We start from the raw sequence: 26,520 nt of genomic DNA on the forward strand, positions 1-26,520 counted from the left end.
GTTAGCAGGTGAGACTGGTTTTATTATGAAACAATTTTTGTACCCATTTCCCCTCAGATAACGGGTGTGACAGACTTTACTGTGAACTAAGGAGAATGTGTTTGTGCCCATTTCCCCTCAGCGGGTGAGACGGGCTTTACTATAAAGCAGAATTTTTGTAACCATTTCCCCTCAGCAGGTGAGATTGGCTTTACTATGAAACAATAATTTTTGTATCCATTTCCCCTCAGGTAGCAGGTGAGACTGGCTTTACTGTGAAACAAGGATTTTTGTACCCATTTCCCCTCAGGTAGTGGGTGAGATGGGCTTTTCTAGAAGCAAGAATTTTTGTACCCATTTGCCCTCAGGCAGTGGGCAAGACTGGCTTTCCTATGAAACAAGAATTTTTGTACCCATTTCCCCTCAGGTAGTGGGTGTGACAGACTTTACTATAAACAAGGAGAATGTGTTTGTGCCCATTTCCCCTCAGGCAGTGGGTGAGATGGGCCTTACTATGAAGCGAGAATTTTTGTACCCATTTCCCCTCACGTAGCAAGTGTGACAGACTTTACTATGAAATGAGGAGAATTTTTGTACCCATTTCCCCTCAGGTAGCGAGTGAGACTGGCTTTACTGTGAAACAAGAAATTTTGTACCCATTTCCCCTCAGGTAGCGGGTGAGACGGGTTTTACTATGAAACAAGAATTTTTGTACCCATTTCCCCTCACGTAGCAAGTGTGACAGACTTTACTATGAAATGAGGAGAATTTTTGTACCCATTTCCCCTCAGGTAGTGAGTGAGACTGGCTTTACTGTGAAACAAGAAATTTTATACCCATTTCCCCTCAGGTAGCGGGTGAGACGGGCTTTACTATAAACGAGAATTTTTGTACCCATTTCCCCTCAGGTAGCGACTGAGACGGGCTTTACTATGAAAGAGGAGACATTTTGTACCCATTTCCTCTCAGTTAGCAGGTGAGACTGGCTTTCCTGTGAAACAAGAATTTTTGTACCCATTTCCCCTCAGGTAGCAGGTGTGACAAACTTTACTATGAAACAAGGAGAATGTGTTTGTGCCCATTTCCCCTCAGATCTCAACACAGCCCCTAGTCTGGGGAGATCGGTACCTGGGTTTCACAGCACCCATCTCTCCCACCAGTCTCCGGCACCAAATGGTCCTTCCCCCAAGGGATGTGCGTGGCTCCGCTTCTGGCATCCCCGGCAGGGGAAAGTCTGGGGCATTGCCCTCGGGACCAGAGTTGTCTTTGTCCCGCTGCCCCGGGGTGGCTCCACCGTATCTGCAGGGCCTGCGTGCCCCGGTGGGCAGCACCACGTGCTACCCTGGGACTGAGGGAGGCGCCACCATTTTGAGGGTGTGTGGGCTGAGGGGAGTGGGGCTGGGGCGGCGCCACCATTTTGAGAGTGCTTGGGCTGAGGGGAGTGGGGCTGGTGGCCGGGCTGGGGCAGGGCGGTGTTGGTTGGTGGGGTCCTGTGGGGGGTGTGTGGGGGCTGCCCCCCGAGGGGTGAGGGGGCTCAGGGGAGTGATGCTGGGTTGGGATGCCGTTTGGGGAGCCTGGGGCCATGAGTGAGGGGCATGCCTCCTGTCCCTCAGGCCTGGGCCGCCTCTGTTCCACTGCACCACATGCGCAGTCCAAAGCACCCGTCAGGGGATGGGTTAAAGCAAAATGTGCAGTGGGAATCCAGGGTCAGAATTAAGATTTGTCCACTGAAATAAAGATGTGATGGGACAGAATAGCTGCAAACTCCTGGTGTCTGTTGTTGCCAGGGCCAGTGGTCCCAGATGCTGTGAACAGAGCTGGTCACAGAAGAGTATAAAACAAAACAGTCTGTTCTCAAATATCATACATCCTAGGGTATAGGTGCTCTTGGCCAAGAAAGTGTCTTGGCACATGGGCAACATCTGTTTGTACAGACTCATACCCTGGGTTGCAGTACAGGGGCTAACAAGTTACTTAATAGTTTTCTGAAGTTTCCGACCTGATTTAGTAATTTAAAAGTATTCTAACCCAAACACTATTTTACTTGGCTTATGCAAATGCTTTCCTCAGCTGTGGGCTTTTCCCTACAGATGAAAGTGCAGAAAGAGCAGAGATTCCCTTCTTTTTGAAAGCAGATTTGGAATCTGGCTTTGTGGTTTCTGTAATTGCAGATGACAACTACCTAGCTTTAATTTTGTTAAGTTTTCTAGCGTTGGCTGGAGGGCATGCTCATTTAGATGGACTGCCAATATTCCAAGAGTAAGAGTAACTGATTCTAATTAACTTAATGGAAGTTCTTCTTTCCTAACATGGTTGATTTAATATGTATATATATTATTTTTATATAACATATATCTAAAACCTCGTGAATTACTGTAAATAAAGTGGGTTTAGCTATGGTGTTTCTTAAATACTTAAAATAGCTGACTGCTGCAAATGTTCCCAGTTGTTCTTACTGTTTGTGAAATAGTGCTTAGTGACCCTGCAGAAAATCTGAAACATCACTGCTTGCAAATGAGAATCGCAGACTTAGCAGAAAGCTTGTTTTGCTGGTAATAGCTTGGAATTGCCGTCATAGTGTCTTACTTCTAATTAGTTTAAATATAGGTAATAGCTACAAAGTCTTGTAAAAGGGCATGGGTACAACTCTTACAAAAATACTGCAGTGAATACCAAATATTACCTATCTTATCAAATATTACAATGAACTTAAACTGCTTTTAATTTTTAGGATGGCTGGAAGTGGTTAACTGAATGGAAAATGAAAGAGGTTTTGACAAATTTCAGAAAACATTTGAAGACTACAGAAACTTAGTTTGGAGGGCCTTTGCAGGATACTTTCAAGTACCGTAAAGAAATTGCTGCCAGTAGTTATTTAATGGCAAGGAATAAAATCTGGGAGGAATTTATTTCTAGTTGAATCTCTGAAAATGGGCAGCACTGAGGTTGTCCTTTATCTTGTTTTGCAATTAATAAAAGAGACAAAAGCATCTGTTGGGAACTCCTTCACAGAAAAACAGTAAAATACCAAAGTAAGTGAAAAATAGGAATTTTACAAGCAGAAACACAGCACAGTGTTGGGAGTTTATTTTTTATTAGGCACAGAAAGAATGCTATGGACTGTTTCACCTCAAATGTTGCGGATGCACTCATCCAAATGACAGTGAGGAATGCCTGAACAGTAATTGCTGTAGCTGGAGGTTCTGGTTTATAGGAAATAATAATAATAGCTTTGTTTAGTTTCCTGTAATAAATTGGGAGAAGAATACCTATGCATTTATTCAAATACTTATGTATTATTTAGAAAATGTTCTGAAAATGTGTACAAGCTTTTACCTTTGTTCTGTTACAATTTGTTTGCAATCTGGAATTTTTGTTATGTAACACTGTGATTCTAGTGATAAATATTTTAAAAATAACTTATATTCTATGTTTTGCAGCTGGAAGTATAAACACTTTTATGAAAGAATCATTATCCAATGTTTCCACTCTTCTTGTGAATAAAGAAACTAATACCTTATTTGTTGGAGGCAGAGATGCAGTATTTGCTCTTGACTTGAATAATATTTCTAGAGAAATAGCTAGGGTAAATGAAAATGTTTCTTTTTTTCCCCATACCTTCTTTAAAAAAATACTTTGCTTGTGGTTTTCTTAATTTGAACTTAATGTTCTGGTTTTAAATGTATAAAAGTATTACTATTTCAAGGCTTGAAACTTTATCACAGAATCTTCTTTTTTAGCAGAGCAGTACCTCTCTTCAGGTTATTTATTATGCCTTGCATGTTATGGAGATATGTAGAAACATGCTTATTTACCCCAGTAGGTTCAAAGTTAGGATTATTTAGCGACTTTTTTATACATAACTTGGGGGTGGGGGTGCAAAAAAATGTGATATACCACCTTACATGTATTTTTGGCTTTTAGGAATACTGGTTTGCTACACAGGAAAGACAACTGGAATGTGTTCATAGAGGAAAGGACAAGATTGGAACTTCTGTTTTCCCCTGTAAGTTATTTACTAAAATGAAAATGGCTACAGTATCAAGCTTCTTTTTAATAAACAAAGTAAAAGCATGTTCATTTATGTCTGTTGGATTTGTTTGTTTGCTGCTGAGGTACCAGGAAATTTTCAGATGCAATCCACTACACTATGTAAATTTTACTTTTATTTTCTATTTTAGATAAAATGCCAGAACTACATACTCTTCCTCCATAAGATAAATGACTCTAACTTATATGTTTGTGGAACCAATGCATATCACCCAACTTGTGATCATATGGTAATTATGTCTGAATACAGATTTTACTGTATAAATTACGCTGCATGTTTTAATGGACCACATTTGTTTTTCATACAGCTTGATCCAACCGAGCAAACATTATCATCTAAAACAAAATGTTTTTGGTTCCTGGGCCAAAGCCTTCAATTAAAAACTAACCAAAACCTGCTAAGCCAAGTTTTTAGAGTTATGTTTTCTCTAGTCGGATGGTGGGGCAATTAAAACTAATTAAATATAAAATTATATAATTACACACACAAAGCCCTGGATTCTTCCGGTCTTTAGAGCACTAAAGGAAATAGCTGACATTTCAAGGTGCAGAATTATTCTCCTGTTGCAAAAGAAGTATCTGTCATGGCCTGTTTGTCTAATATAATGTTCTGTGAAAATGAAAACACAACTCCAGTCTGATACCTTACAAGTTTTAGGGTTAACTAGCTTTTTCTTAATGCTCTGATTAATGAAGAAGAACAAGACAAAGTGTATCAAAACTTTGCATGTCAAAAAATACCAGTGACAAAGTAGCTGTGAATAGGTAATTCTCATGTTTTATAAAAGCATCAGAATTACCAGGATGCAGCACAGTCAACACTGTGCAGCTTAACCTGCTGCCACCTACTTACCTGTCACTTTGTATCCACTGGAGTTTATGTGAGTTTTATTTCTGGTTACGGCAGATTGGGTTCAGTGTGTCCTAGGATAGGAATTTGTAGAATATGTATTCCTTTGGGTGTGGCAAAGAGCCTTATTCTTTGTATTCACTGGTAGAACTGAAATCACAACAGTATCCGATCCTAAAAGTCTGCCTAAATTTTCAGTCATCATTTTGAAAAGCATTATAAATGGAGGCAAAGAGGAAGAGTATTGTGTTTTTCAGTAAGCTGAGTTAAAGGGATTAATGGTCTGTGTCAGAAGCATGGAGCCAAAGGGAGGAGAATCTTGTCAAAACGTTGATTACCGTGTAATACTTGGCCTCAGTTGTCTGTTTACAAGAAAGGTGGTCAAATGATCCTCATTCTCTTAATTTGCTTTGATTTATTTGAGAGAGGTTCTTGATTTTTAACAAAAACATATTTAATACCATCTTTTATGAGTGTCTTTGTTTTATTATCTTCTTAGTGAATCATGAAAACAGCAACAGAGAAGTATTTTTAGTGTTAGGGATCTTTTGGGTAATCCTGAAAAAGATAGCAGCAGTGTGCACTGTGGAGATTGGGTTATTTTACAGTATTCCTTATAAGAGCCAATAAAACTTGTTTTGTGGTTTGGGTTTGGTTTTTTTTCTTCTAAGTGGAAGATAAGACATATCAGCTGTTTCTGCATACAATATGGAAAATATTCAGGAAGTCTTCTCCAAAGGAAGCTACAAAGGACCAGTAACTCTGGAACATGCCCCTGTTAAGTGGATGGTGTACAGGGGAGAAGTGCCAGTTCCACGTCCTGGTGCTGTAAATATGAATTTACTTGTTATAATTAAAGGAGAACCTCTAGATTATCTTTTTTGGTAACAAATTATTAGGTAAATCAGCAAAGAGATACATGCATTCTCATGCCATCATACAAAGGTTCCTAGAAAAACTGCCTTGCTTACAGTTCTGCTCCTCCAGAGATGTGGGATTATTAGCTAGTTCATAAAGTGTGAGGAAAATAATGATTTTTATCTTTTGAAGATAAGTAGAAATCACAAAATGTTTAGAAGGAAATACACCTTTTTTATATAACTTAGTGAAACGTGAAAGCAGTTGTAATCATGTGCGTTTTGTTTTGTTCCTAGTGCATTGACAATTTTGCCCGGAGTATTGGGTATAATACTTCTGACTTGCCTGACAAAATTTTGCAGTTTGTTAGAGATCACCCTCTAATGGATAAATCTGTAAATCCAATTGGTGATAGACTGGTGCTACTGAAGAGAGGTTCAAACTATACCAGGATACACGGGCCTAGATAAACAAACCTATGATACTCTGTTTCTAGGAACAGGTAAGTGCATTTATTTTAGGAAAAAATACTACAGATTTTTAAGTATTTTGTTCCAGATTTTTTTTCTGAGACTTCAAAAAAGTAAAAGTATTCATCAGCTCTGTTTGAATTTTTGCATTCAGAAGCTGTCTTGCTGGTTTAATATTTTCATCCCAGTTAGATTAAATGTGTTTAGCTTATTGGACATTAAAAGCCTCTCTTTAGAAACTTTCCATATCAAAGGAGACTTGACGTAATATTTGCAAATTCAGGGATTGTTTGAGGTCTTTTTTTCCACTGAAAAAAATCATCACTTCTCTTTTATTGAAAGAAAATATAAGAATTGCTTTGAAGAATTTAAAAAATTCCCTATGCCCAGGAATGTCTTCTAAATCTCTATATAATTTCAACATGAATTATCAGGCTAAAATGTTATGCTATGTTTAAACAAGTTTATCTTCAGAAATACATTTCATTTTATGTAGATGATGGATATTTGCATAAAGCTTTCAGCTGTGATGGGGAAATGTTCATTGTGGAAGAGCTACAGCTGTTTCTGTCTCCTGAGCCTGTACGATCTCTCCAGCTGTCTGCTGAAAAGGTAGAACTTCTGTCCCTACATTTGGAAAGTGACTGCTGTAATAGCTTGCCTCAGGCCTTGCTCTTCTGTGTTGTTCTTCTGGCTTTTAAATAGCCTGTAAATGTCTCATAATTCTGCTTCTATCATGTATTCGTTAATAACAGAAGCACAAAACATCTTTTTTCTGTAGAAGACTGAATTCTGTGTGTCAAAATATAACTGAAACAAGCCTTTATGTTCATTAAAAAATTAGGGAAGGAACTCTTGTCATTTTACATGCTCTGGAAAGCTAGGGTTTTTTCTCATCACCATCCGTTCTTACAAGATTTTTAGTTTATTGATGTTTTTAATAAATACCAGAACATCTTTTGATCCATATTAGAAAATAACAGCTTAAAATCTCACTATTGTAAAAGAACTCCCTCCTGCATTTCCAGGGCATGCTCTATGTACAGTCCCTGTCTCAAGTGGTACAGCTTCCAGTTTCCGAGTGCCACCAGTACAAGTACTGCTTGGATTGCATCTTGGCACGGGATCCTTACTGCGCATGGTCTCAGTCTGCTAAGGAATGTCTTCTGCTGTCAAATCCAACTGGTCATACAAGGTAAGTAAAAAGCTACTGTATCAGCTGCACACCTGATGTGAGATTGCTTTATCAGGGCACTCTTAATGTCTGTAACACAAAACTAGGATGATTCCTAGAAATGGAATGAAGCCAGCTGGAACACTTCTTGTCTGTGTTTTCATATATTTGGGTTTTGGGTGGTTTTTTTTTCTGTTTTGTTCCACCCTCACCCCCAGGAATTTAGTTCAAAGTGTGAAATATGGGGATGCTTCCAGCTGCCTTAGTGTAGGTAAGTGAACATTTCTTTTAAGAAATAATACTTTAACTTAATGTGATCAAAATGCTTGTCCAGTTTATGCTCTCTGGAGTACTTGCATTGTAGAAAAACACAGAACTGATTATTACTTTTGAACTAAGACCAAAAAAACCCATGCTGAGCTAGTACTGCCTAATGCTTTTAACCCTCTCAATCTAAATGTCAGAACACCCCAGTTCAGACTGAAACTCTTACTCTCAGGGGAAGCATAAACGTGACCTATTTGAAGTTATTGGTGTCGCTCCCACACCTGCTTTGCAGAAATCACATGACGCATCGGATGTCCTATTAAATCTGTCACTGCTTTAGGGTGCTGTTCTGCATATACATGACACGCTTTGCTGTTCAGGAGTATGCTTCAAAAGAAGGTTATTTGTTATCAGCTGTTTAAAATTACTTTTATTATTTTCAATGAGATTGGGAAATTAATTACTTTTAATGTATAACTGCAGGTGTGTGTGATCTGGTATTATGCAGTAACTTTGTAAGGAGTTGCAAGATCCATTGCTTTCTTTGTGACACAAGATGTGTCTCTTACCTTCACTTATGTCTCTTTAAAGTCAGAGTTGTCTTTAGTCTTGTATATTTTAGACTGCACAACAAAGGATAATAAGGCAATCAGTGGGACAGTTGGGCAACTTTTACACAGCTGATATAAGCATTGTGCAGACATCAAAGCATTTCTGTGAAGAGATGTCATTAACTATAGAAACTGAGGCATACAAAGGTGAATTCCTTTATCCATGGCTATGTATGTGTACAGGTGAGTAAAAATCAGACTAGAATTGGGAAGTCTTAAACTTCTTGTCCCGTATTCATTCTGTTGCACATCAGTGGGAATAAGGCCAGCGAGACGTCACTGATAGTAAGACCTGTTAGTAATGGGATTTCCTTGTCTTTACCCCTTACCTGTTCATTACCCATTGTCAAGACTGGTGAATTCAATTTTACATTTATTTGAATATGTATTTGGTTATGTAATTTAAATTCCCCGTGCTCTTACTTAAAAAAATTAGCTTCATAATTTCAGAAAATAGTGTCAGAAAATGTCTCTTTACCCTTGGAAACAATGTTCATCTTGAATGTGTTCCTCTGTTGATTCTGGCAAGCATAGTATGGAAGTTTAATGGGAGCAGACTGCAGGCCGAGGACTCTAAATGTCTTCTCTGTGGTGGAGGGATAGCAATATTTAATGTGACAATGGATGCGGCTGGTTTCTACGATTGTCTCTCAGTTGAGAAATCCAAAGGGAAGGAAGGGATTCCTTATCGCTGTGGCCTGCTATGGCCTTTACGCCCAAGAAAAGACAGAGGAAGCCCACATTACTGCCACAACAAAAAGGTGTAGTGAAGCAGGAGCTGAGGATTTTCAGTCCCACCTTTGCTGAACGAGGCAGCAAAACAGGAATCTGTGGACAGCCAAAGAGAGAAGCTTGGCTTAAAACTCTTGAGGGCTGGGTTTGCACTCCTTTTCTTTTTCTTGTTGGTTTGGAACTTCTACAAGGGTCATTTATCTCTGCCTTGGAAGAGCAGAGAAACCAGCTCAAAACCCACTGGTACAGCAGGCTTGGGAAGTCCAGCAGTGGCTACAGAGGGATCAAGCAGGGCAAGGAAGAGTTCAGCCACACAAACAAACATGTCTGGTGTTAATGAGTCAACGCTTGTGAGCTTTTCTTAAGGCGTACAGCGCCGGTGCGCAGCACCGCACAGGTTTCACAGAGAGCTCTGGGAGCTTGCCGCTTGCTGAGCTGTTTGGTTGAGATGACGTGGTGTTTCCTGGTAAGGAATGGGGAATGTAAATTTGGGTAAGAGTGAGAAACTCTGAACTGAAGATAACAAGCTGCATTATGTATTACATAGATGTGTTACCAGTTACCACTTTTAAAAGAAAAGTTCCTTATTTGGGTACATTTTTGACATGATAGAACCTTAAGAATAAATTGTGTTCAAAAATTGACACTGATCCACTTTCTTGTAATGTTGGGGTTGCCCAATTACAGAAATGAATACTTCAGAAGCTAATAATACTTAGCATTTAGTGCTTTCACCTTCAGACTTTCTGTTTAATCTACGAATAGCAACTAATTAAGTCTCCCAGTGCCCCAAGAGGTTGCTACTATTCTCATTTCACATGTGAGGTGAAATTACTTGTCACTGACCATAGTGAGTATTGGTGTCAGATCTGGTGCTTTGTTAGAAGTTCCTGAGTCATCTTCTTATATTTTATCTTTCTTTCCCTTTCCCTTCCCTCTATTTAGGCTTTCAAAACACTTCCCATGCATTTATTTTTCTAATGTGTTTTTAGTGACCTTTATGATACATCTTCCTCTGTCCAAAAATGTCATGAATCAGCTTAAGTACTGCGTTGTTCTGAATTTATTTCTGAGCTGCGGTCAACTTTCAGACATCATAGCTCCTTTTCTTAAAGGCCATTGAAAGTAGAGCATTTTTTCTGAGACACTTTTTCCTTCATTTTCAAATAAATGTTCTTTTACTTTCTCTCATTTGGAAAATAACAGGGGTTCTTGATCAGGAAAATCCCTGAACAAAAGACTATGCTGCCTCACTCTGTCTCTTGCCAGACATGCATGAAGTACAAGGTTGATGCTCTTCTAGACACAGGCAGCTCATTTTTTTCCAGCTGCACACAAAACAAGTTTCTGCCAGCTGTAGCAAAACACCTGTTTTCAAGGTAAACAGGAATGCTTGGAAATGAAGACGATGTGTACAGATACCTGGAGAGGAAAAAAGACCGGAGAAGTGGCTATGCAGTGTTTTTTCTCCCTTAAAACATAAATACGTTAAACTGCTTTATCTTGAATCGGAGTCACAGTCTCTTAGGATGCCTTCTTTCTCCCAGGATCAAATTATTCTGTTACGCTTCATAACAGCAACAGCTCCTTGGGTATTGCATGCAAATACCATAGAAGGAAGGTGAGGCCAGCTGTGGAACTTGTAAGAAGCAAATTCATGGATTACCGTGTCTGCTAACGCTGCTGCTTACCAACAGAGCAATCTTTGCACTTGCCACAGAAGGATGTAAAGGTGGGAACAGTGTCAGCCTTTCCTAGCAAGGTGAAGCCGTAGGCATGAAGTGTGAGCAAGAGAACTATATACAACGGACATCTGAAAATCGGAAGACTGGATAGCTGCTGGCAAACGGTTACGCCAAGATCTGCCTGGCTGCATTTCAGTAATTTTGTTAGAGCAATGCAGAAACAACATATGAGGTGCATGTCTTGTCTCACTGTTTGAAAGGAGGTCTACTTCTAGATTGCAGGGCTCCATTACCTATATTCCCTCTCCCTATATGCAAAGGGCTATATGGAAATTAATGATACAGACTGGGTAGTGGTATGTAACTAACAGCATAGGAAGTGATAGAAATTTCCATTCTTATCTTTGGGGACACTTACTCTCTTCCCGTAGTGAAAGGAAGTGCAGATGGAATATAAAATCCCGTTTCTGAAAATCCTCACAAGGCTACCAGCATTTGGTTTTAGTTCAATTCCTGCTGATCTAATTACCCTAATTTAAATGTGTAAAATAATTAGCTAAGAGAAACTGTAGATAAGTTACAGTTAACAGGTCGATATGAAAGATATTGTGCCCTACTTTCAGTAGTGTCTTTGGTGCAGTTTTAGTCCTTTTGTCATTGGTTGCCATGTTGCACGTAGGAAGGACGGAGAATATGGGGCAAGAGGACTGCCGGTGCTCCGTGCTGCGACAGAGCCGAGGTAGTCCTTGAGCTACTTGTTCAGCTGCCAGCTTGGAACAGCCACCCAGCACTGCTCCGATTTGTGCCCTGCAATGGCTTTTCTGCATGTACACCAATATGCTATGAAAACACAAACCTTCCCCATTGCTTCTAACCTCAGTTCAGCTCTCGGTGCCAGAAATCTTCTGTGCTGACAGCTGCTGCCTGTGTTTCAAACACCTTAGTGTGCTCAGAATACATCTTGATGTCACACTCAAAATCACCAGCAGCAAACCATAACCCCGAACACAGAGGCAATAGTTGTGGGGACACCGGAGACAAAGAATTACAGCTCAGTGAATCTCCCTTCTAAATACCTTATAAAGTAGGATGGAGATAAACCGCAGAAAGCAGTGTGGGAACTGGTGTTATTGCTCATGTTTGTGCTGCTAGTATTGAAATCTGATATGAATATTGCTAAATTATGAGTGCTACTTCCACCTTTAATTGTAAAATTACCAGTACAGAGCTTACTATTTTGGTGCAAGTTCTAAAGTTTTTAACCCACGGAGAAATTAATGTGCAGGGATTAACAAAATCTCTCTTGGGAAGATTTCCTATTAAAGTGTCCTGATAAGCAAAGACCATAAAGGGGACTGGGATCATCCAGCAGTGACATAACTCAGCACCACTGAGCCTGCTCATGGGAAGTTGGGATAGTGGCGTATTATAAAGCGAAGCTGAGGCACTTCTGGGAATGGAGTGAGGAGTGCTGGTGTTCGGTCAGGATTTGAGCGCACTGGTCAGGGTGCCTGCGAGGAAATGCAAACGTAGTTTCCTGCCAGGGCCAAATTTCAGGTTCTTTACTGAGGTTTGTTTGTATGAGAAGCTTGCATAGTTGCTGCCATCTCAAAACTCCGTAAAACTTGTCTACAGCTTCAGAGTTATAACTTAAGGCCCAGAACAACCACACCCCACCCAGTACAGCTGATACTGGTCAATTCTGAGTTTTACCACAAGCACATTGGAATAGGTAGTGTTCACTAGCAGGTCCTCATTCTTCTTTCGTAGGGGTGGACACCCACTGTGCTTTGCCAGCAGCACCCAGAGCAGCTGCTGTGCACAGAATCTCTGCTGCAAACCTGTTGAATATAATGCCAAAAAGGAGCAGGCATGGAGAGATCTGTTCCTGCTGTGGCTTTCCACTGGCTTCACGAAGCCAGGCTACCAGAGCATCTCTACCCTTATGATGAAAAAACGTACCTTATTCCTAGACTGACCCATTCTGTGCAGGCTCCCAGCCTGCAGGGCTTGTGCCACCTGTGCTGGTGAAACTCAGAAGCACTCTTGTATAAAATTCCTTTCTACCAGGAAGTTTTTTATGGTTATGATCAAGTCACACCGTATCTTTTTCCTTGACGAACAGACGAAGCGCTTTTATTCTTTCAGTACAAAGCTGCTTGTGTTCTCTCTCGTGGCTCTCCTGTGAGCCCTCCCTGGTTGTTCAGTATCCTGGAGGTGCGGGCACTGGGCCTGGGCAGCGGTTCCCGGGGGGGCAGGGGTACCGCTCCTCTCCTGCTCGGAGCCTGGGCATTGCAGCCGGGGGTGCTCCGGCCACAGCGGCAGGCTGGGAGTGGCTGATGGCTCATGAGCCACACTCCGCTTTCCGGCAGCTCCCTTCTTCCCAGGCTATTTTCCCATCTCATACAAACGTCTTCATGATTTATGTTAATTTTCCACTTGCAGAAATGACTTCATAAAAGAACAACAAAGAGCACCCTATTTCTGATAGAGCAGATGTCTAGACTAAGATTAAACCCCACGATTTTAGTTTTTATGGGGAGCCAGCGCCCATTAAGTTCTCCAGCGCAGCGCGGCAACCGTCCGGGGGCCGGGGGGCAGCGGCGGTCGGGGGCACGGGACTGACTAGTCCCGGCTCGGCTAGCCCTGGCCCCGCTAGCCCCGGCCCCGTCGGCCCCGGCTCTACTGGCTCTGCCCGGCAGGTGGTGCCGCCGAGCCGGCCCCGGCCCCGGGAATAAAGTCAGGAGAAGAAGCAGAGAAATGTGACCGAGATGGGGCAGTTGGCGGAGGGAGGAGGCGGGTAGGGGGGAGAGGAGGAGGAGGAGGGGGGAGAAATCGGGGAGAGAACAAAGAACTGACGCTCCGGAGCGGGGCTGCACTTGGCGGGGCTGCGGGGAGCAACTTGCGGGGCTGCGGGCGCCGCAGACGGCTTTGTCTGAACGGGCTTGCGGAGTGAGGCACCACCTCCTCTTGCCGCTCCCCTCCGTGCCGGGGGGAAGGGGGAGCCCGGCAGCCGGAGCGGGGGCAGCGCCGGGGCTGCGGCGGCGGGGGGGGGGCCGGCGGCAGGAGGGGGGGGGCAGCGCCCCGCCGAACGCTCTGCGCGGGGGTGCGGGCGGGCGCCCGCGGGGCCGGTCGGCCCCTGCCCTCCCTGCCCCGCAAGCTCGGCGGTGACTGGGCGTTTCGAGCCAACAGCAAAACTAGCAAGATTTCAAAGTGAAATTCCGGAGGAAATTTAAAGAGCATCCGGATCCGGAGAAAGACAGAAAGAAAGAGGAAGGGAGAAATAAATCAAAACGTGGGGAGAAGCGGCTGAGGAAGGACGGGAGAGAAAGAAGCCGACGCTCGGCAGAGATGGGGTGAGACCGGCAGTTTATTATTCTTGAATTGCTTTTATTGCTCGTGGCCGCTGAGCTATTTTAAAGGTTATGGCAAAAGAAATGAAGGTTTTAAATCGCCTGTTTTCCACATTGCAAGCTTTAAAGTTTAGGCTTGCCTTTTATTTTATGGGTTAGAAAGTAGGTAATTGCAAGTCTCTGCAACTTCTTTAAATAAACTCGTATGTGAGGGAAGCCTCCAGTGATCTATATGTTGTATGAAATCCAAACTGGGAGGCTGGGTGGGAGGACTAGAGCTGGGTTGTGTCTACAAACTTTTCCAGAAGTTAGAAATTAGGAGGTTGGTTTGGCTGTTGTGATTTTGGCATTCAGTAAAATGGATTATGTTTGCATTTCTAAATGGATAAATAGCTGACTGGAAATCCCTGATGATTTAGTTTATGATCCCCTTCAGATTTTCCGAGAGTGAAATAATGCTGCATGGATGTGGCAGTGGATTTTGGCATGGAAATAGGAGCTTAGTCTGGTATTTAATTTATGTCCTAGTTATAAGTCTCAACGGCGTAACTTTAAGGACCTGACATGTGAATTTCTTGTGCAGTAAAGTCTTTGTGGCTGTTTGAAAGCACACTGGATCTGTAGGAAGCCTGTCTGATCAACTCGCTCCAAACGTTTGGGTTTGACAGTGCAAGAGAAATAAATAACATTCTTAGGGGCTTGATTTCCTTTTGCTAATTTTCCTCCTGGACTACCTAGATAAAATGATTGAACAGTCAAACACAGATTGAAGAGGCAGAAAAGGTAGCGGGGAAGAATCAAAAGCGACAGTTGCGTGAATCTGGCGTTAGATCCTTTGAAGCTGGCGGAGTATGTGCTGAGCCAGGTTAAATCAGAGTGTCCCTATTTCCCTGTAACTTTTCCTGTGATCCGCAAAAGTTACTGTAAACTTCTAGAACAGCCAGGAAGGTTTAACAGGCAGATAGCTTGGGACTAGTACTTCATTAGAGTTACTGGATGGATCCTTCTTGGATCTACTGCAGCTATGTGATTTCTTTAGAGGGTCGCCAGCTCCCATGGAAGACATTGAGATAGTGTTACCGTCTCAGTCTGCTTAGACTTCACAGTATAATGACACTGGTGTAGTAGAAAAACTATTGTTAAGCCAGGGGTAACATTTCCACCCAAAATTGCTTATTTTCACTTAACTTCTGAGGTAAAAGTGTCTTTTTTTCTTGTACGTTTATCACATGAGGATCATGAGTAGCTTTCAGCAGCATTTAGCTTACTCTGGATATGGAAGAGATTAAAAGTACATCGCCTTTTACATCACATTCTGGCAGCTGATTTTCATTAACTTATGTTTAAATCAGGGATTTTGGTTTCGTTCCTCCATATTATATTTCTTTCTAACATCATATTCTGGTTTTCATGGATAATTCTCCATGGCCTTTTTGTATCGACTGCACTGTAGGTATTAATGCGTTAGGGCTTCCTCTCTGAAGAGGACAGTTACTTGATAATTAACTGTTACTAACTAACTCTTGATCCTGAGGGAAGTGAATTTAGTTGGGTCCTAGCTGAGTGGAACTCTGCTGATAGCATTGTCAAATATAAATATAGGTAGGTGCAAATTTACTGGTGCCTAATTTGAGCAGTATAGAGTTTACCCTCTTGTCACGTATACCAAGCAAGGTTAATTCACCCACCCCTACCTATACTGTCACCCACTGACCTCTGCTATACAGGCAGTTCAAACTGCCTGTGTCAGAGAGGCTGCTGGTTGTGCTTTTGGAGCTCTGACAAGGGCAGGTTGAAAATTTGTAAGTAGTAGATGATCTTGGGGACTTTCTCCAGTGAAGCTGAGCAGGCATCTGTGCCTGGAAGTACTGAGGGTCCTGTAGCTTGTAACGGAGAGGCAGAATGTGTTGGAGGCACGGAGCATTTTGAAATGTGCATGTATCTCCACTACTCTGCTTCTAATTATTACTGGATTGTTATTACTGGACATGTTTTCTGGAATGTATAAAGAATTACTTAGCTGCAGTCTGGCTCTGCTGGGTTTCTTAACTTTTAATTGCTATACAGGCTTCCAGCAACTATCTGCGTGTCTCAGAAGAAAGAGCTGCTGAAGCTTAGTAGCAGAAGTAACAGTTGTCCTGGGAAGGTGAATGCACAGCTTGTGTTGTAGACACCCAGTAGCATAGTGTTCAGCAGCCAAGACGTTCTGTAGATGGAGACTGGTTTCCAAAAGAAATCTGTCTCAGCTGTGTTGTGTCTTTAAATGCCCTTGATTCCCTGTCTCTGTGCCTGACCTTGCATGCTTGTCGCTGTTCCCCACGCTGATCCAACAGGAGCATATTCAGCCAGGATTCCTTTGCTGCCCTTTATCTGCAGACAGGCCATGAGGCAGCTGCTTTTCATTCCTATGCTAAACCCTGCTGGGTAATCTCTTGGGAGCTGGGGAGGCAGGAGGGAAGGCAGCCCCTCACCAGCTCCCGTTGCTGGAGCTGCACTGCTCCACCTTCCCTTTGTGGCTGTGGAGTAGAGGTCTGGCCTCTTTCAGTCCCATCTGGACACTAGCAGCATCTATGCATTTTCCCCAAGGTCACACAGGATGCAGCACAGAATGAAAGCAAAGCTGCAGCTAAGAGGGCTTGAACACCCGCCTGGTGGTGAGAACAAAGGGCTGGGAATCCATTCTCCCAAACTTTGTTCCCAAAGCAGTTTTGCAGTTCAGTGTCTAACAGTCAGTGTCCTGGGGGCTTGTGCCTAAATCTTGGGTAAGCAATATCAAAGCTCGCTCTGCACCCCAGTCCTGGGGAAGCAATATCAAAGCTCGCTGTCTACACCCATTTACAGTGAAACAGTAGAATCCGTAGGCTGTGGAGGGAGTTACACCCAGTCCCTGGCTAAGAGGAAGGGTTAGACTTTGGGGAGAAATGCAAAGGGAAAGAAATGAGGTTTGGCTTCCATTAACCCACACTTCTTCCCCAAACAGCACTGACATGCAGTCAGCAGCTATTCAAGCTGCTGAGGGAAGATAAAAGGAAACAAAGACGGAGAGCAGCGGAGGAGGAGGAGGAGATGGGTTCTCAGGCCCTCTCCGTGCTCTAGTTCTGCCTTTTGAAATACTGGGCTCTGTCTGTCTGAAATTCTGAAAAACATTTTCCCCCCATCTGCCCTGGCCAACCCTCTTCCTCAAATTATCCCGGCGGGTGCTGCTTTGCAGGGTTTCTCACCCCGGCGTGCTCTGGCTGGTGATCCAGCAGGAGGGAGAGCCCTGGCCCTGACGCCAGCAGCCAGCACGGCCTCCCAGCTGACTCAGCGTGGCAGTGGGCTTCGTGCCAGAGCTGAGCCACATATCTGTCGTGCTCACATGCTCTCACGTACCCCTTTCTGCTCTGTGCGAGCTGCCCTACGGACACCCATCCAGGAAACCAGACCTTGCAGAGAGAAAGGGCTTTTGGGAGGATTGCAGTGAGAATTGTAAAGTTCTGTCACGGCAGCTGGGAAATCCTTACCTCCTGCTGTGGCTGGCAAAGGGCCTTTATCAGAAGATGACCTCTTTTGGAGGGGCTTGCTCATTGTGGCTTCGTATTGAGCCCAGTCACAGTGTAAAAATACATTCCTAGATACTCTGAAGGTATCCTGCTGCTGTCAGCTGGAACATTGCACCCCTGGAGCCCTTCCCTGCCCCTGTGGCTGAGTACTGTTCTGCCCATGATCCACAAAAACAAATGATTCGGCTGATCTGGTACTTTGTAATTTCTTGCAAGGCATTTTTGGTGTGGTTTTTAGGTGAAGGGGAACCACAGACTGCCTACGTGCAGAGCAGAGTGTTTGAAGTGATTATCCTCTCTGCGTCCAAGTGCAGAGAGGCTCCTTTCTCTGACAAGTGAATGAATATCCCTGCAAAGAGGAGCTGCAGTGACTGAGAGGAGGTACAGGCTGGGGAACAGCACATGGACTTCCTAGAGATGCCCTTGTCTGAACCCCGTCCAGGAGCACCGAGGCAAATGCAGTTAATGAGGACCAAAGCTCAGCCTTCCCAGCATGTTCCAGCTGCTGTCTTAAGTGGCTAAAAGATTTTATTCTAAACCTCAGACCTATTCACTGTGTCTCTTGAGTGCTTTGAACTCGGACTCACTGGCCAAATCCCTCTCTTAAAACACTCTACTTATGTCTAGGTTTGGATCCCGCACTTTTGTTGCACGTCTTGCTTTGGACCTGAGAACAGGACATAAACGTTCATATAAATTTGGGGAATGGTGACTCTAAAAGCTTCCTTTTCCACAGCAAACATAAGGTTTCTTCTCTCTGGTCATGCAGCAAAGGGTGGGGGCAGGTGAGCAGGATGTGATAAGTAATTCAGTTAACTAAATGGGCATGTCACAGGCAGGCAGGATTGTGAGGTGAGAATTACTGAGGGAAAAAAAAAAAAGAGAGAGAGGATCTCAGTGGGAAAAATCTTCCAGATTGCACAGAGAAGAATGAGGACAAAGCACAAGTCAAATGCAGCTGTGCAGTCAGAAAGAGACCCCTCCCCACAGCCAGCATAGCAGTGATGCAATAAATAAAAGGTCTAAAGCAAACAATAAACGCCTGATTTCTTCCTCTCCCTTTCTCCCTGTGAAGAGGTCTGGCAGGAGGGCTGCTTTTTAGCAGTAGCCCTTAGGTTTAGGAATCTGCTGAAGAGAGAGCGAGCCTGGAACTGTCAAGCAGGATTTTCCCAAAGAGGTGCTATTTGCATTGGAAATACCTTGAGAAAGTAAAAGCAACACAACACGGTTTCTCTGAGGTGTAAAGACCCCAACAGGCAGCTGAAGTTGGGATGGGGTAAAGAGAGAAGGGGGTGAGCATGCAGTGAAACACACCAGAGCTGCCACAGTCCTGTTGACATTTAGATCTAAATATTTTGCTGAGCAGTTCTTTCCAGGGCTCTCTGTCCCTTCCTCTAACCTGGGCTATTCCTTAGAATGGGATGTGTTGCTTTACAGGACTGTGTGCTGTTACCTTGTGGCAGGAGGCTGGAGGATGCCGTGGAGGGCATGCCCTGTTCCTAGCTCTGTCTGTGACTCCTGTGGCTTAAACCAAAAAACTCTTCACCTTTTTACTTCTGTTCCGCTATTAGACTTGTTTGCAAGTTGCAGGTATTTTTCTGAGGAGGATTAGAGAAAAAACTGTGAAAACCTCCTGTTAAAGACATACCTAGCAGAGGGATTAAGGCATGAGGTAGATGTGTGTCTGGATCCCTCTGTGCAAGATGGGCTCTGAGCTCCCGGCAGCCGGGTGTCAGCAGCTCTGCTTCAGCTTGGATATTGCTTTACTGCGCTGGGGTGGGCATGTGTCACCGTGATGCCTCCTATATACCGATCCATACGATCCTACACATTGCAGGTGTGTCATGGGACGAGCCTGGCACCGGTCCCTGGTGCTGACTCCTAAACAGGAGATGCTGCAGTACCTCTTTGGAGAGACCTCTCTGGGAGGTGGCTCATCCCCCTTTCCGTTGCGTTCTCTCTGGGGGTTGTTTTAGAAGATCCTGCTTAGGAAGAGGCCGGCATGCCTGCGAAGAGGAGGGTAGAGCCTGCATCCAGACAGGACACTCAAGGACAGTCCATGCATCCAGTGACATATGAGTTCAGATTGCACGGAATAGAGGGGGTGGCGCTGGTTTTAGCCTTCTCCAGCCTTTGGTACCTGTGGTGCCCGCTGTTCCCCTGCTAGGCAGAATGTGGCACTGGTGCAGGGGACTGAATTGATGCCATCTGTACCTCCTTGGCACAGGGCAGTGCTTGCAGGGCAGGCTTCTCCTCCAGGGTCCTGGCAGTGCATCAGCATGTCCTAATGCAATGAGGTCCCTTGTCCAGCCTTAGCGAACTTGGTCCCTTTGGCCTGCTCAGTCCATTGCTGCTCTGCTGAGACTGTAAATTAAGAGGGCAAATAATGATTTGCTCTCCTGGCAATGGTGAAATAAGCTGCTATTCATTAAGAAATCAATTTGGATTCTGAAGAGAGGGAAATAATTTAAGAACCAAGGTGGAAATGAGACCAGCATGCAGTTTTACGTGTTGCCTTAATGACCACTGAGTCAGAGACTTCAGTCAGTGAGCAAATTGGAAATGATTGATCCATAGCCTATATTTATGTGTCCTCCCCAAACACCCCGTGACCTTCTTCCAGCTTCTCTGTAAGGAGAAGCCACAAAAGGAGGCGTTTTGGTCTTTGCTCAGGCAGCATCCTGGAGCTGATGTGAACCCATCAGGAGTACCTAGATGAGTTAGACCATCTCTTCTTTTCAGTTTTAGTTGCTTGGTTTTGCCTGGTAGCTAGTAGCCTGCTGCTGGAGCGTTAGGGAACATTCACCAGGGACAGGTCATTTTTAAGCTATCAGCAGGACCTGGGGTATTGAATTTTGCCCTTCCCTCCCTGGGCTGGGAGCAAATGCTGGCAGTGATGAGACCTGGATCCTTTCCAGTTGCCATCAGGCACTTGCTGATCGTGTCTGTGTCTCAGCCAGATCTTTGTCCTTTCAGTCATTTGCTTTGGTTTTTCTTAATTATCTGCGAAGGACAGCCCTGGGGGGATGTAAGTGGTTTTATTTACACATGCCCTTTTCACTGCTATGTCTGTATTGTTACAGGGACTCCCAGCTGGGAGCAGGAAAAGAAGTGTCAGCATTTAGGGGTGTGTGGTGTATCCAGCATATACACTTCAAACCCCAGGGGACAAGAGGGCTGTAGTGGGAGAGAGAACATGACAGTTTGAATCCTAGGCACTTTCAGGTCTATTTTTAAATGCTTTGTAGTGTTTTTGGAAACAAGAGGTCAGAAGCAAGCTGAATGCAGATGGGTGCTCCTCAGACGTTACTCCACTGATGCGTCTCAGATCTGGCTTTCAGCACCTGTGCTTTTCCTGCTGGGAACTTCCCTCAGTCCTGCCAGTGCCCTTGCCTTGCCAATCCACCCGCTGTGCTGAGCCGTGTCAAACCCTGCCGTGGTTCTTTGCTGCTAAAGAAATCGTAGGAAGGGTGAGGGAGAGGCTTTTTCCATTTAATAAGCCATTTGTGACTTCTAAGAGATGTGTCTCTAGATTTGCAGACTTTCTTGCTTTTCTTCTCTCTTGGTTTGCATTGCTGCCTACTCTTTCTGTCTGTTTTTTATTGTGTTCCACAACTTAGGCTCTCGGAGAGCTTTTGCTTCGTAGCATTTGCTTTTAACCTTGTCAGGCAAATAAGCGAGTATTGAAAGGCAGATTTCCATGCTAGCCAATATCCTTGACAATGAAATTCTTGTACTAGCTGGATACGATTTGTATCATTTGATGGATTTAAAACAAAGACTTTTTTGCAGTGTTTCTGCAGAGAAAAAAAGAAGCGTGAACATCTCTGCGCTGCTCCCATCAGAGCACAAAGCTCTCCTAAGCATTACCTACAGTGCTTAAGCAACTGCTTCCTAGAAAGCACTGTGCCCCTGCCAGGCTGGCGTTAAGCTCAGGTAGCTGTGAGAAAGCAGTGCCATGCTGGCCTCCTAAAGCGATCTCCAGTCACCGTTATTAGGGACATGCAAGCTGGCAGCCACTGTTCCCATTTGCAGTGCGGGAAGGGGAAACACGGAAGATAATTCCAGGAGATTCTGCACGTTTTGCTTGGGAGGTGGGTGCAGGAGTCCCTTCTTGGCGGCAGGCAGGCAGGCGAATGCTGACGAGCCCGGCCATCGGTGCATGGTTGCTACCTGTTGGAAGCAAAGCACATCTGGTGTAACTGGCAGCAGGCCTGTTCAGAGAGCTGGCGGGACTTTCACAGCTGTAACTGGAAGGGATAGCTCGCAGGCAGCACCAAGTTTTGTTGCTCCAGGGAAGGCCATAAGGCAAAAACAAATGTATGAGGAGTGTCGAAGCAGCTGTGATTATGTGAAGGCACAAAAAGCAGAGCACTCTTCCTGTACAGCAGCACCCATCAGCAGTGTGTATTTCATATTTCGGTGTTCCTGAGACCAGGAAAACAGCACGCACGCCCCGCGGCTGTGGGATGGGCAAGAGAGCAGCCGAGTCAGTCTTGTGAATAGAAAAAAAATCAGCAAACCTCTGTGAAGGTGGGCTTTTCTCCTGCCTGACAGGCCTTCCAGTGGCATTTAATTTTCTGCTCCTGGTGCTCAGAAGGAAAATAATGCTGGCTTTTGTGGTTAGTGACACTGTAATTACAGGGCAGTTGACATCTAGGTGGCCTTCTAATCCTCTTCTGTCTTGGAGTGATCAGTAGGAAGGCAATGGGGTTTTCCAGGTATGAAGACACCCTTAGGTGACCTGTTTGGAGGCAGACCTAGCTGAGAGACATGGAGATCTGCGTGCTCTAGCCCTTCTACAGGCATCCTTCATCGTGCAAATTCACTGTCTTACATTTTTGCTCTCTTTTTGAGACACACAGGCTCAGCTGATAACGGGAAAGAGCAGGGTGGGGACCAGTTACGGGAGACACTAATTTACAAAGCAAATGAATAGCACAGCTGTCTTGAATGTCAGGGGGAGGCAGCATGGGGTTCTGCACTGCTGGGGTCTGGGATCATGCCTGGCTCCGTGGAGTGTGGGGCAGGGAGTGCACACGGTGGGTGACTTCCCAGGTGTGGCTGCAGACTGTCCCTGCGGGCAGAGAAAGGTTATCCCCAGGAATGCCAGACCTCCATCAGGGTGCGTGGCAGGGGGCTGTTTGAAACGTCGCTTGGTCAGCAGGATGGTTTGCACCAGCTCCGGGTGCAGAGCTCCCTGCTGAACAGCGAGTGCAGGAATAGCTGCCCTGCGTGCGGGTTGAGCTCCGAGGAGGGTTTTCCGTCATGCAGCTGGCATCACATGTGCATGACTGGAAACACTAGAGCCTTCCAGGCTCCTCCGTGACCCTCTCCCAACAGCCACCGCCTGCTGCCAAAGGGATTTACTCCAGTTACACGGCTCACCCAATTATCTTCCATGACAGGGAAGAAAACTTGTTCAGTGATGAGAAATCATTACAAATTACAAGCTTTGTGCATTTGGGACAAACGAAGCCCCTGAATGCTGCCTGGTTGAACGCTCTGTCTGTGCTCGGTGTAATAAATAACAGCTGACTCTTCCATCGCTAGGAAATGAATCACTGTGGAGGCAAAACCAAAAAGGAGCCTCAGTCCAGCTAGGAGCCCTGGGAAGGAAGCTGTTGGAGGAGAGACGCGTACTAACTCCACTGGCCTGTAGTCTGTCTTACCCTTACTAACAAATGTCAACAACTAGGTAATGTCCTTCCTCTGTTCTTTCTGACACTAGCCCAGGACACGGGGGTTCAGGTGCAGAAACATTATTTTTTCCCTACTCTGTAGATACTGTGTCTCAGAGGATAAGTTGTGATCCGTGTAAGATTTAGTATCTGTTAGTGAAGCCTGGAAAATTGGAATCATGTTTTGAAAACAGTCTGTGGCTGAATAAAATCAGGCAGCGAGGGTGCAGAGAAGGGGCTGGTTTAGACCCTCATGCAGTCACAAGAGATCCGAGTCAGGGCTGTAACCTGGGAGCAAAGCTTGAAACTGGGAGGTAGAGGGAGTATTTTATTTCCTTAATTTTTGATGCTGGGTTCAGAAAGCACCAGGTACGCTTGGCTTTGGATTGGTGGGAAGGTCTGCTCATTGCAGCTGTGAGGACTTGCAGTGGGGAGGAAATATAAATGTCTGGATTTTGGGAGCTTGCACATAGCAGGATTGTGACTCTGCCTTATTTGCAGCTGTCATGGGGGTGTGGGACGTTTCCAGACACGTCAGATTTCACTAGGTTTGCGTAAGGAGCATGGCAACAGCCAGTGCCTTGGGTTTTAACCAAAGTCAAATGAAGACCCCAAGCCCTGATGCACCTGGACTGTTGTGTCATGGAAACATTCCTTCCTGCCTACTGAAACGCTCAAGTTACATCCTGATGCCTGAGGTTCAACTCCTGAGTTCGGCTCAGATATTACTGGTTACAAAATTCGGGCAGTGCTTGGGTTCAGTGCTTTCTTACAGCAGCTGTGCATTGTGTGGTGAAGTGTTTCCTTTAATTCATTGTTAAGTGGCTTGCTTTTAATCCTGCGATGTGACCTTTCACTGCAGGATGCGCTTCCCAAGCATGAGTCAAGAGAGGAAGAGCTGAGCTGGGGGGAAGGTGCTTTTTGTGCTCACATCCCAAACACATCCTCCATCCATCCACCTCCCGACAGCTCCAACTTGGAGATACCCTATGAAGTACAAATAATACAGCAGCCAGAGAAATCATACACCTGGTGAAGTTGCCACAAAGTGACCACCAAGAGGCTGAGAGATGGTGAAAGAAAGCTTGAAGTTAGGCTAAAAATAGTATAACCCCTAATCATTAGCATAGCTCTGCCACACTGGCTGTGTTGTGAAGGACCATCAGGTATGCCCCAAACATGAGATTGCCATGTCCTATTTGCACTTCTGCTTGCAAGTTTGGTGCCTGTCCTTGGGTGAAAGGGTGTACAAGATCTACTAACCTGAGGACGTAGCCTGTTATTGCTGGAACGACCAGGCTGTGCTCTTTGGAAATATCTGAAGACTGCAGCGGGGGGGACTGAGAAGCTCTAGAGGAAGGTAAAAAACTGTACCTGTACTTAGAGACTCTTGGTAGCTTTGCTGTTGTGCCAAAGATATCTTCATAGACCCAGGTCACTAGTGTGCAATGAAAGCTGCTGTCATCTGGATGGTGAGCAAATAGGAGGCGTAAGCAGCCAAGGGCTTTTACTTTGCAGGAGCATCAGCCAGAAGCCCCCCCAGCTTCTAAAATGGCCTTTAGAAGAGTGCCAAGGATGTGGAGGGCTCCTGGGGAGAGCACAGAAGCCCAGAGGTCTTGGGAAGGCAACTCACAGGCATGATGGAGAACTTGGGTCACGGCTGCCCTAATAAGAAGGACACTAGACGACACCAGCCCAGAGCGTGGGGAGCTGCTACTCCCTGCAGGGAGGCTCAGTGAGGGCGAGCTGGTTGAGAAATGCTGTGTCCTTGGGAGCTGTGCTGCTTAGCACTTAGTGTCTTGGATCCCTGGAGAGAAGGCGAAAAGCAGAAGTGCTGCCGGCGGTGCATAACGCCACGCAAGGGCCAGGAAGTCGATGCGCTTCCTCTGTTGCTTCCCCTCTGCCCTGACAGTCCTGTTCACTCTCTTGCAGGGAGCAGCCAATCTTCAGCACGAGGGCCCATGTCTTCCAGATCGATCCTGCCACCAAACGGAACTGGATCCCTGCCAGCAAGCACGCTTTGACCGTCTCCTATTTCTACGATGCCACGCGCAATGTGTACCGGATCATCAGTGTGGGGGGCACCAAGGTAGGGGGCGTTTGCTGACAGCATCACACAGCTTGACGGCAGGTTTTTCTCCGGCCAGAGTCTGTTCTGGTGTTGGTTTTGGTGGCAAGTTGGTCAGTTCTCAGCATGGCAGCAGGCAACGACAGGTAAAACATGACCTCCATGCTCAAGTGTATTTAGTGTTAGGCACTGGAAGCTGTGCTGATGAAAAACATGCCCTAGGGTCCAATGTTGTCAGTCCCTGCCCTACTCTCTTCTAACCCCCAGTGCACGCAAAACACAAGCTTTTTCTGAGAGCCTTTATCCTGTGCTAAAACCAGCCACTGTAGATATAATGAAATGACAGACAGAGGCTGGGGGAGTTGCAGAGGTAGTCTGTTCAGTCACTTTGACAAAACGCGATTAGCTCTCCCTAAACTGTTCTTGATAGGCATTTTCCTGACTTGTTCTTGAAGACCTCCAATGGCAGATGTTCGGCAATCTTCCCAGGCAATTTATTTTGTTGCTACTCTAACCAGCAGAGAGTGTTTTGTAATGGCTAGCCCTGATTGCTGGCTAAGCCTTTTTTTTTTTTTTTTTCTTACTTGCCATGAGAATGGAGAACATCAGAAAGTTGTTAAGACCCCAGAGACAGGGATGCTGTCTCTTATTTTCTTTTCCAGCAATGGAGGAAGCTGATGATGCTGAGTTGTTGGTTTGGTGGGTTGTGGTTTTTTTGTTTTCCAGCGGACATGATGATTGAGATTTGTTCATGTCGTGCAGCCATACTAGAAAGACTTTTGGTCACCAAAAGCCCGAAGCGTTGTCTTATACATTAAACCCCAGAGCTTTCTACCCCTTGTTCCTAGAGTACACAGGGATTATAGTGCTCAGTCCCACATCACCACCGCAGGGCAGCAGGCTGGAGCTCTCTCTGACTCTCATTGCCTTTCTCTACAGGCGATCATCAACAGCACTATTACCCCCAACATGACCTTCACAAAGACCTCCCAGAAATTTGGTCAGTGGGCAGACAGCCGAGCCAATACGGTGTATGGGTTGGGCTTTGCTTCGGAGCAACATCTCTCCCAGGTAATGCTGCAGCGGGAATGTCCCTGAAATCCTGAAAGGGAGATCAGTCTCTGGAAGAGGCTTTAGGAACCTGATACAATGCTGTTCCTGCTGCACTAAAATCTAATGCAAAGATGCTAGGAAGAGCTT

The 26,520-nt window shown here is 45.0% G+C and overlaps 2 protein-coding genes across 2 annotated transcripts in view; both read left to right on the forward strand.

Moving 5' to 3' along the window:
• Nucleotides 1-896: 896 nt before the first annotated feature.
• HOMER3 (homer scaffold protein 3) overlaps nt 897-26,520 on the forward strand; it is a 35,480-nt gene continuing 9,856 nt past the window's right edge. Inside the window, 9 exon segments of the mRNA XM_080384218.1 lie at nt 897-955; nt 3,904-3,985; nt 4,161-4,259; nt 6,034-6,191; nt 6,193-6,239; nt 6,704-6,819; nt 7,236-7,402; nt 25,185-25,341; nt 26,260-26,391. Coding sequence (XP_080240344.1) covers nt 912-955; nt 3,904-3,985; nt 4,161-4,259; nt 6,034-6,191; nt 6,193-6,239; nt 6,704-6,819; nt 7,236-7,402; nt 25,185-25,341; nt 26,260-26,391 — 1,002 coding nt within the window. The 5' untranslated portion in view covers nt 897-911.
• On the forward strand, nt 8,670-10,035 carry LOC308063673 (semaphorin-4E-like; the record flags this gene model as incomplete). The annotated part of the gene is given in 3 exon segments (XM_080386974.1): nt 8,670-8,945; nt 8,947-9,052; nt 9,055-10,035. Coding segments are annotated over 3 exon segments (684 nt in total), but the record flags the coding sequence as incomplete, so codon positions are not given.

Source organism: Falco punctatus, assembly GCF_963210335.1.
Source record: "Falco punctatus genome assembly, chromosome: 4".
In the NCBI taxonomy this organism is placed as follows: Eukaryota; Metazoa; Chordata; class Aves; order Falconiformes; family Falconidae; genus Falco; species Falco punctatus.